Source organism: Sinocyclocheilus grahami, unplaced genomic scaffold (assembly GCF_001515645.1).
Source record: "Sinocyclocheilus grahami isolate Dianchi unplaced genomic scaffold, SAMN03320097.WGS_v1.1 scaffold160.1, whole genome shotgun sequence".
In the NCBI taxonomy this organism is placed as follows: domain Eukaryota; kingdom Metazoa; phylum Chordata; class Actinopteri; order Cypriniformes; family Cyprinidae; genus Sinocyclocheilus; species Sinocyclocheilus grahami.
Genome location: NW_015505339.1, coordinates 2,218,225 through 2,230,204, shown reverse-complemented (window position 1 = coordinate 2,230,204; position 11,980 = coordinate 2,218,225). Strand labels below are relative to the sequence as shown.

The 11,980-nt window shown below is 36.7% G+C and overlaps 1 protein-coding gene across 1 annotated transcript in view; it reads right to left on the bottom strand.

Annotated features, from left to right (window-relative positions):
- Window positions 1-11,980, bottom strand: part of LOC107592894 (E3 ubiquitin-protein ligase TRIM62-like) — a 56,475-nt gene that overhangs the window by 22,491 nt on the left and 22,004 nt on the right. The window contains exon 3 of the mRNA XM_016282469.1: window positions 224-319. Within this exon, the coding sequence (XP_016137955.1) occupies window positions 224-319 (96 nt within the window). The remainder of the gene's footprint in view (window positions 1-223; window positions 320-11,980) is intronic.

Sequence of the window (11,980 nt, the reverse complement as noted above, 5' to 3'; positions counted from 1 at the left end):
CAATAAAGACTACTATACCTATTACATATCATAATATGATTCTGATTACAAGGGAGTGGAGCATTATTTAAAATGACAGCAGCAAACAGCACTCACTTCAATCATTATATGGCTAGGGTTGGGCCCTTAATGGAAGCCCACGGGAAAATTGTGTGTTTTACGGAGCACCAGGTTAAATTGGTGATTTTTCTCTTCAGAATAACATGCACTGACAGGATTGTACCTTGGTTTCGGTGAGCTGTCTCTGCAGTAGCTGCAAAGCCTCCGTATGACCCTTCTCACTGTCCTGTAGAGTCGCCAGCTGCTCCTTCATCTCCCTCTGTAAGAAAACCACAGCACAACAGATCATGTCATTTATTGCCCATTAATCTGATAACCTCTGATCCAAAGTAATTAGTCTGAACTGCTTCCAAAGCCTTCCTAACAGAGATACCAAAACTCTGACAGCAATAAATGTAATGTTACTAAAGCTGCACACAACCCTTCATTGCATGATCGGCTAAAATAAAAAGCACTGAGCTTGATGTTATAGGAAAGCACACTTTTCTGGCACTGGAATCCTTATCTTTCGTATATAGGACATAAACGTGTCAGACTGGAAATAAGCTCCATTTAGGCCTTAACAATGAGAATTATTTCAATTTGCTTCAAGTCTGATTTAATGCCCTTGGTCTTAACGTCCCAAGTGCTTAATCTGATCAACTTTTTATGACTGAAATAGGCTATATTACTATAATTCAGTCCTTTCCTGAATGGTTTTTATCTAGACTGGAAGTTTCAAATTGTAAGAAAGGTACAGAGAAAGGTGGCTTTATTGTTGCAGGCAAAAAAAGAGAGAAAAAGCAGAAATTAATAAATAAACAGCGAGTCTCCAGAGAGGTCTGTGTCAGGGAAAGTGTGTCTGTGCTGCAGTGGACGTGGCAGAATCGGGACGACGGGCCATGTTTGCTTGCCTAGAGGCAGAATAAGAACAGGCAAAAAGCACCATCCCCATTACAATACACCAGAGCAAGAGCTCATCCGTATAATATACATATATTAATATATATTAGAGCTGTGCAATTTGGGGGAAAATATGTATTGCAACTGTATTTCTGATAAAAACTGTGATCTAAAATTCATAAAAAAAATTTTTAAAAGTCCATGTTTGCTTGTTTATTGGGCGGCACAATTTGACCAATTTTTTGTAATTATGTATCAGTGTGGCTATAAAATAAAAATCATCACGATTTTGGTTATATTTAGATTATATTTATATATATTGTGCATATATAATATATAAAAACATTAAGGAATCATAAATTAACAAATTCAAAACAGATTTTTTTGCCAGACAAGTAAAACTCGGTAAATAACAGCACACCTCTCTCAACAATAAGCAGTATAATTTCAAGCAGTAATCATAGCTGTAGCCTTAGCAAACGGTGAGGGACGAGTTACACAACAAAGCTTAATGCTTAAGGTTAGGGATTTAAACAAACCTCTGATGCTAAAGTGTGAGTAATACTTGATGCATGCCTTGAGAAACACCACTAACTGATGCTCTCATTGTTCCAGTCGGAAATTAACACCAATGAGGCCAGGCCACATATTTTATAAACTAGATTATCCTGAAAAATATATTCATCCAACATTCCAGTGTCATGTTCTTTTAATACAGGTGATTCACTGAAAATGAACGAGATAGCAATAAAATGCTTTTGGGACCAGTGCTGTTAATGGAAACTAAAACTATTAAAAATCTTTTTTGGTAATTTAAGCACAGCTGAAATAAATTTGAATATATTTATTAAAGGAAAAACTGATTTGGATGATTTTTCCCCTTAAAAATTACTAAATCTGAAATCAAATAAATTAAAGCTAAATAGAAATATTTAATAAAAATAGCAAAAGCAAAATAATAATAATACAATCTGAAAATATATAAAAAATTTTTTATAGCTATAATATAATTATACTATAATACCACAGTATTTTTATCCATACTACGGAGGTCAATGGCTACCTATTTGGTTCCCAACATTATTCAAAATATCTGATTTTGTGTTCAACAGAAGACAACTTGAGGGTGAGTAAATGACAGAATTATTTATTTATTTCTGGGTGATCTATCCCTTTAAAAAAAGTTAACCACAATATGTCCGGCAGTATTATCTGACTGCAATGAGACTCAAATACAAGTGAACATTAAAACAGTTCTCAATTGTATCCTTTACAGGACGAAGAGCAGAAAAAACTATAACTTTCTTTATATAGCTCATTACTTCAGGGAAATGCTGTTTGTACTCGACAAGTACCTAAATGCCCTTCCCAGCATCCAAATCGCTAGGTTTCAGTATGCATACCTGACAGATGAGAGCCGTCTCTAATGCGTCAAGTAAAAGCAAAATAACCAGCTGGTGCACTTAGGGAGTAAAACGCAAATGGTCATTGGGTCATTATAGACCATACATTTTGTATGTGTCATTTACCTCCACCTTTTAAAAGTGTATCCAGAGAACTAACAACTTCTTAAAACAAAAACCTGTCTGTGAACTTGTGGCACGGAGCCTGTAAATGAATCATTTTTCCAGCGAATCGAGTTAGCATGCTCAAAATGACTGAACAAAGGACTAAGTGTGCTGGTTTTAACTGCATGGAGAGCACAGAGCACTGGAGGTCAGAGGCGGCCCACGTTTATATCAATCTGAGCAGGCGAGAGGAAGTCTGACATGACATTTCCCCAGGATCCCACACAGCAGGGGGAAGAAGGTCACTGAAGGCCGATTGCAAGACTAAAACTTATTTCACTCTGGCTTTACTCATCTATGCGTTTGCATTTGAGCAACACATTCAAATCAGATTTCGGTAAGAGCTCAACAGTGAATATCCACTTTTGCACTGACCAAGGTTTCAAAGATATGTTTAGAATATTTGATACATGCCATAATATACTATACTACACTGTATTATAATTAGGGTTGCAAAGGGGTGAAATATTTCCAGTAAATTTCTGAAAAATTCTGAAAAGTTTCCGGAAACTTTTCGCCACTCTGCAACCCTAATTATAATATATAAATATTATTAAAAAAAGTAATAAATGTTTAATTAATGAATACATTCAATGTAAGATTTTAATTTGAATATATAAATTAGGGCTGCACAATATATCGTTTCTGCATCGATATCGCGATATGCCGCATCCACGATAGTCATATTGCAGGATGTGCGATGTTTAGTATACTGATCGTTAAATTTATACTGATCGTTTTCATTGACACAGACACCGTGTCTACACCGCATAAGCCACAAAAGCGCAAGCTCCCGAGTGCTTTGGAAAGGAGGAGAAAGTTGCGCGGCTGGCTTTTTCCTGCATTTTTAGGCATGACATTTGAATGGCCCTGAAGTCCATCTACACTGGACACAACAAAGCGACCTTTGTAAATCATTTGAACTTTGTGTCAGTTCATCATAAAGAGGTATCAGTTAATGTCAGGAGTTTGTCGTGTCGTATCCAGTGTAGTCAGACAGCATCAATGATTATAATCAGGGGTGCACATAAGTTTTTCAGCCTGGTTCTCATATGAGAACCTGGAGATTTGTTTTGGTCCTCACACTGCATATACTGTTACCCATTAAATATAACTGTTAAAAAATAAATTAATAAGATTGATAATAATATTGCACTTTATTTATTTAGTTAAAAATTTTTTTTTAATAAACTAAATAATAAAGTGTGATAATACTGTTATATTTAAAAATTAAAGGGAAGTATTAAATACAAATACAATTACTTTATAGTAAAATTAAAAATAAAAAGTTAATATTTACTACTACTTCTTTTAATTTTCATCATTTTCGAACTTAAAATCAGCAGGCTTTTATTTTGGCAGGTTGCCGGCAAAGTAAGTATATGCACTTCCGGGTTTGAAGCTGCCGATCGAAGAACGTCAGTGAATGAAATGGGCTCAATTACTTTCTCATTTGTTTCTGAATTTCTTTGGATCTCGGCATGATGTCTAGCTTTTGAGGATCGACAGGGCTGACAAACACTTCTTCACACAGGGCCATGTAGTTTTGGATTTTGTTTTCCCTTAATAATAAAAACCTTCATTTAAAAACTGCATGTTGTGTTCACTTGTGTTATCTTTTACTAATATTTAAATGTGTTGATGATCTGAATCTTTTTAAGTGTGACAAACATGCAAAAAAATAAAAAAATCAGGAAGGGGGCCAACACTTTCACACCACTGTATATACACATGCCAACATAAATCAACCTCCGACCATATATAAAAAGAGATACATGCACATACACTCACATGAGAGAGAAAAAAAGGGGGGAATAATAATAAATAAAATACATTACAAAAAGAAAAGGAGAAAAAAGTAAACAGACTTATCAACATAGTCAATAAAAGGGTGCCACATCTTAAAAAATTGTTTTTCTGACCCTTTTAGTGAATACCTAATTTTTTCAAGGCAGAGACAGGACATCATATCTCTAATCCATTGAGTATGGGTGGGTGGGAAGGGATCTTTCCACTTTAATAGTATTGCTCTACGTGCCAACAAAGAGGAGAAAGCAAGGACTTACACATACAGTGGGTACGGAAAGTATTCAGACCCTTCAGACCCCCTTACATTTTTCACTCTTTGTTATATTGCAGCCATTTGCTAAAATCATTTAAGTTAATTTTTTTTCCTCATTAATGTACACACAGCACCCCATATTGACAGAAAAACACAGAATTGTTGACATTTTTGCAGATTTATTAAAAAAGAAAAACTGAAATATCACATGGTCCTAAGTATTCAGACCCTTTGCTCAGTATTTAGTAGAAGCAAAAAACATTTTATCCACTTATCGGACCAACTCTTAAATGATCCGTCCTGCATTGAAGGCAAAAAAAAGTGATTATGGGCAACAGGGCTAAGGAGAGAAGGATCCTGAAAACCAAATGATTTCCTGAATTGGGTCCAAATCCTCAACGAGTGTTTCACCACTGGCCAATCAACCGGAGTGTAAGAGATTAACTGTAATTTAGTTGCAAGAACAGCTGGAAGGGAAATTTGCTTGTGAGCATTTATTTCCATGTCCACCCAGGATGGTCTATTGGGAAAAATGTGATAATGCCACCAATACAGTATATTTCGTATGTTAGCTGCCCAGTAGTAAAACTTAAAGTTTGGTAAGGACATACCGCCATTGCATCTAGACCTCTGAAGGTATGCTTTACGCAGGCGGGGGTGCTTACCATTCCAAATAAATGTAGAAATAACAGAGTCCAAAGATTTAAAAAATGAAAGGGGAATAAATAAAGGTAAACATTGAAAAAGATAAAGAAATTTAGGGAGCACCACCATCTTAACGGAATTAATGTACCCAATGAGAGAGATCTTTAAAGGGGACCATTTAGAAAGATCTTTCTTAATCCTTTCACGAAGTAAGCCAAAATTATGTTTAAAAAGATGCTTATGATGGCGAGTGATACAGACCCCAAGATAAGAGAACTTATTTTTGACTAGTTTCAATGGTATGTTAGAGTACTGTAATTGCGCATCTACCTTGTTAATAGGTAAAAATTCACTCTTGTGCAGATTAAGCATGTAACCAGAAAACCGACCAAAATTCTTAAGCAAAGATAGAGCTGCAGGTAGAGAGGTATGTGGATTAGAGATAAAAAGCAGTAGATCGTCTGCATATAGAGTTACCTTGTGCTCGGCCTCCCCGCGGGTAATTCCAGTAATCTGCCGACTCTCGCGTAGAGCGATCGCTAAAGGCTCGATAGCTAGAGCAAACAATAATGGGCTTAGCGGACAGCCCTGTCGAGTTCCGCGGTACAAGTTAAACGGCCTAGAGTGCAGACTATTGGTCAGGACTACTGCAGAGGGAGAATTATAAAGTAATTTAATCCAAGAGAGAAAGACTGGGCCAAAGCCAAAAAAAGGTACTCCCACTCCACCCTGTCAAACGCCTTCTCGGCATCCAAAGAAACGACACATTCTGGAATGGCCTGATGCTGAGAATATACCACATTAAGTAAACGGCGGATATTAAAAAATGATTGACGATTCTTTATAAACCCTGTTTGATCAGGGGAGATGATGGTGGGGAGGACTTCTTCCAGTCTTGAGGCAAGCACCTTCGCTAAAATTTTAACATCACAATTGAGCAAAGAAATGGGCCTATAGGACCCACAATCCAAAGGATCTTTATCCTTTTTAAGTAATAAAGAGATGCACGCTTGATTTAATGTTGGGGGAAGAGTCCCAAACTTAAAAGACTCTGAAAAAACAGATGTCAAAAAAGGAGCAAGCTGAACAGAATTTTTTTTATAGAACTCTGATGGAAAACCATCAGGTCCTGGGGATTTACCAGATTGTAGGGAAGAGATCGCAGCTGCCACTTCCAACTGAGAAATCGGCACTTCTAAGCTGTTCCGAACATCAGAGGATAAAGTGGGGACATTTAGTCGGCTGAAAAACTCTTCAATGTCCCCCCGCGGAGAGGAATTAGGCTTACCATTCCAAATAAATGTAGAAATAACAGAGTCCAAAGATTTAAAAAATGAAAGGGGAATAAATAAAGGTAAACATTGAAAAAGATAAAGAAATTTAGGGAGCACCACCATCTTAACGGAATTAATGTACCCAATGAGAGAGATCTTTAAAGGGGACCATTTAGAAAGATCTTTCTTAATCCTTTCACGAAGTAAGCCAAAATTATGTTTAAAAAGATGCTTATGATGGCGAGTGATACAGACCCCAAGATAAGAAAACTTATATTTGACTATTTTCAATGGTATGTTAGAGTACTGTAATTGCGCATCTACCTTGTTAATAGGTAAAAATTCCCTCTTGTGCAGATTAAGCATGTAACCAGAAAACCGACCAAAATTCTTAAGCAAAGACAGAGCTGCGGGTAGAGAAGTATGTGGATTAGAGATAAAAGCAGTAGATCGTCTGCATATAGAGTTACCTTGTGCTCGGCCTCCCCACGGGTAATTCCAGTAATCTGCCGACCCTCACGTAGAGCGATCGCTAAAGGCTTGATAGCTAGAGCGAACAATAATGGGCTTAGCGGACAGCCCTGTCGAGTTCCGCGGTACAAGTTAAATGGCCTAGAGTGCAGACTATTGGTCAGGACTACTGCAGAGGGAGAATTATAAAGTAATTTAATCCAAGAGAGAAAGACTGGGCCAAATCCAAATTTTTCCAAAGCTAAAAAAAAGGTACTCCCACTCCACCCTGTCAAACGTCTTCTCTGCATCCAAAGAAATAACACATTCTGGAATGGCCTGATGTTGAGAATATACCACATTAAGTAAACTGCGGATATTAAAAAATGATTGACGATTCTTTATAAACCCTGTTTGATCAGGGGAGATGATGGTGGGGAGGACTTCTTCCAGTCTTGAGGCAAGCACCTTCGCTAAAATTTTAACATCACAGTTGAGCAAAGAAATCGGCCTATAGGACGCACAATCCAAAGGATCTTTATCCTTTTTAAGTAATAAAGAGATGCACGCTTGATTTAATGTTGGGGGAACAGTCCCAGACTTAAAAGACTCCAAAAAAACAGATGTCAAAAAAGGAGCAAGCTGAACAGAAATTTTTTAATAGAACTCTGATGGAAAACCATCAGGTCCTGATCTGAATCTGAAACTTCGGCCGATTTATTGACACTTAGAAAAAATGAAATTTGGTCAGCAGTAAAGGAAACAAAATTCTCATCTGCCAAGAGGGATGTATTAAAACGGCAGTTCCTCCTAGGGCAGGGGTAGGCAAGTTCGGTCCTAGAGAGCCGCAGTCCTGCAAAGTTCAGCTCCAACCCTAATCAAACACACCTGAACAAGCTAATCAATTTCTTCAGGATTACTAAGGCTATAGGCAGGTGAGTTTTGTTTTCAGGGTTGGAGCTGAACTCTGCAGGACTGCAGCTCTCTAGGACCGAACTTGCCTTCCCCTGTCCTAGGGTAAGGCAAATTCAGAAAGGTCATGTCAAGAATAAGAGGAGCATGGTCCGATATAATAATACTTTTATATGCGCAAGACCGAACTCTAGGAATTAAACTGTTGTCCAAAAAGTATTCTCGTCGCTTCATAAAATTCAGATTGAACCACTGATGGCAGATGGACTATTTTGACAATGTCTTTCATACTTTTCTGGGCCTTGACAGTGTTATTTACTTGGCAGTCAATGGGACAGTCACAAGCCTCCCGGTTTTCATCCAAAATATCTTAAATTGTGTTACGAAGACGAACAAAGCTTTTACGGGTTTGGAACGACATGGGGGTAAGTGATTAATGACAAAATTTACATTTTGGGGTGGAGTAACCCTTTAAGAAGGCATATTGATAAATGGCCAGCATCTTTTGTGACTGGTGGCTTTTGCGTCATGATTATGGGTAGTGTAGTTCTCCAGACTTCTATGTAAGTATATAACATCCGTCTTGAAAAGTTTACTTGTTATTGCTAGGAAACTTTAGCAATTGTGATTCTGAATTGCCATTTTTACTTCCCTACTGTTGAGCTTGATTCAGCAGCATTGTACATTCTATGAACCTCCTCAAGGATTCATTAAACAACCAGCTGCCTAGAAGCTAAAGATATGTTCTAACTGCTGGCACTGATGAGAGAGAAGGAGATAATCAAGGGTGCATAAATAATGAAACGCACCAGGCATACTCAAGATACTTCACGCACCCCTACAACCCCTGAGATCAAATGCATTCTAAGTGAAGCAGTTTGACGTCACTGATGAACCTAGAGTAAAAACCGGGAAACTTGCTCAGAATCATCAGACGGTAAACATGTTTTCATTCCTGGAAAACATCTCCATCACTCAATGACACAAAATGGAATGGAAATTTGTTGCCATGAGGAAATAGTTTTCCAAATAATCCAGCTACACAGTTCTCATTAGGCCAAAGGGTACACAATCAAGGACACTTTGGCATAACCTTGTATACACCGGTGTCATAATTCTGCAAGGCAGCAGGATCCGAAGTAATAAACAGCCTGGGTGCGCAAGGCCACTTATGACTCGTGTGTAAATCACATCTGAAGAGGACAGCAAATGTGTCATCTGCACTCCTTCCTAAACAGGGTCCAATCAAACCAACTCGACCACATATAACAAACATGAATCATGAGGGTAGTGGCCACGTGTGAGTCATTTGGTCATCGTCATGCATCACTTGTCAGGACACGACATGTCTGTTTGCTAGACATCGCTGCAAGTTGTTTGTGCTGTCAAGTGAAGATCAAAAAACAAGTACAGACAAAACTAACCTATTCTTCCCAAGTATTTAAGTTAAAACAAATTAAATGTAGTATATCCCCATGAAGTCTTATACTACTAAGAAGGTGTTCTTACACAACAGATGTGTGTGTTAGATTATTGCTTGATTGTGTGTAACGTATAGACCAATTTTAGTGTTTGCAAACAGTGATGACGGTTTTTGTGGGCGGAGCCTATCTGGTGGCAGAAAATGACAGTTTTAACGTAGCAGTCTATTCAAGCCATGGAATAAAATAATAAAAATTTAATTTTGAATTTACATTTCAAAATTTGGACTTTTTTCTTGCAATTCCGAGATTATATCTCACAATTATGGTAAGAAAAATCAACTCGTCATTCTCTCTCTTTAGTTTATAATCCCACACTTCTGGCTTTTTTTCCTCAGAATTGACAAACTCGCAATTGTTGACTTGAATAAAGTTATAAAGTCCGAACTAGGAGATATAAACTTGCATTTGCAAGAAAAAAAGTCAGAATTGTGAAATAAAATAGGTAAATGTTATAGGTTTAAATAGTATTTCATGCATGTATTTCAACTGTAGGGCTAATACAATATGTCCCCTATATGAATATTATATAGAACTTTTTTTTCAATCAAATTTATGCTTTAAAGTAGGGTAATCATAGCAGGTTTCATCCATAGTCTGTCCGTTTAAACGTCTGCGTTTAGCTTCAAATGGCGTCTTTGACGACAGTGTTATAAATATTATTTATATATATATATATATATTTTTTTTTTTTTACAAAATGAGATTTAAGACAAATTATAAACTAAATGTTTCCTTTTATTATTGCTTGAACAAAAAATAACAAAACTTGAAAAATTGAAATTTTAAAACAAGCCTCAAATCAAATAAATAAGCAACACAAATAAAAGGAATCTCTTCATATAAACAAAATAAGGCTTTGTCTGTGCTCTTTCAATTTAAAATTAGAGGCAACCACTGCATTTTAATCCTGATCCAAACAAAGATGCTGCATACATGCAACATGAGCAGATTTGAATCTAAATTAGATTGTATAATTTCGAAATCTGAAGCAAAAACAGAATGGTCTGACTTCAGTTTTGTGAAACTATACATAAAAAAATATCTGCATGAAACAGAAACAGCAGACGAGCTGAATGAGACGCAGATTCACTCTCTGTCAGCAGGTGGTGCTTAAAGCGTTTCCTTGCTTTCCGCTGTAAACAAAGCAACGCTGCACTTATGAACTTTAATATGCATTATACAGAGGCAAGATGAAAATAAAAAATATCATCTAAACTTTTCTAAAGACAGTAAGTTCCCCTCAGACATGCATTCATATAAACTCCTACCTCTAAATGAATCGCGATTTGTTTAGCATCTCAACCGATTTGAATCGTCACATATTTGAATCGATTTTCAACCGGCTCATGGTTAATCGTTACATCCCTAGTAACATAACAATAAAATGTAACAAATGTATTGCGATTTATGGACGGGTCGGCAACACAACTGTCAACAAACCAGTCACAGACATACTCTTGTTTATCAGTAGGTAATTATGTGCTTCTAATTTATGAAAAAAAAACAAAAAAAAACAGATTGAATGTTTCTCAGAAGTCATTTGCAATTTTCAAAGGAAAGCTATATTTAATCATTGCATGCAAAATGTGCAAATGCAAATACAAACAGCTCAATGCTCTAGAGTCCGTTGTTTGTGTCAGTCAAAGGCCTTTAAAGGAATAGTTCACCCAAAAATGTAATAAAAAGTAAAACTGCTTTCTTGTAGCTTCATAAAATTAAGGTTGAACCACTGATGGACTGTTATAATGATGTCCTTTCTACCTTTCTGGGCCTTGAACATGCCAGTTGAGTTGCTGTCTATGCAGGGTCAGAAAGCTCTTGGATTTCATTTAAAAATACCTTCATTTGTGTTCCAAAGACGAACGAAGGTCTTATGGGTTTGGAACGATATGAGGGTCGTTAATGAAATAATTTAAATTTTTGGGTGAACAATCCCTTTAAATTTCTTAATGAAGGATTTGTTTATTACAAACAGTTTTTTGCTTCACAAGACATTTATTAATGGACTGGAGTCGTAAGAATTACTTGTGGTTAATTGTGATGTTTTTATCAGCTGTTTGGACTCTCATTCTGACGGCACCCATTCACTGCAGAGGATCTACTGGTGAGCAAATGATGTAATGCTACATTTCTCCAAATCTTTTCTGGTGGAAAAACAAACTCATCTACATCTTGGATGGCCTGTAAAGTAAATTTTCAGCTGCTATAGTGGTGAACTAAAACTACAACAAATATAATTTTGTGTTCCCACTTGATTCCATAGCAAAAGATAAAATCCACGACAGCATTACTAAGACTTTGAAAAGAGAAAAAATATTGGGAGCTTGAATACAGAGGTTAGAAGAGAGAAAGATGTCAAATTTTTGCAGACACTCCCTCAACAGCAGTTTTCTGAAACGTAATGCCAAGACAATGTAACACAATTTTATATATTTTATACATTTTAAAGGGGTCATATGATGCGACTTAAATTTTTCCTTTCTCTTTGGAGTGTTACAAGCACTTGGTGCATAAAGAAGATCTGTAAAGTTGCAAAGACTAAAGTCTCAAATCCAAAGAGATATTCTTTATAAAAGTTAAGAGTCAGCCACACCTACCTAAAACGGCTCGTTCTAACACGCCCCCACATATCTACATCACTAT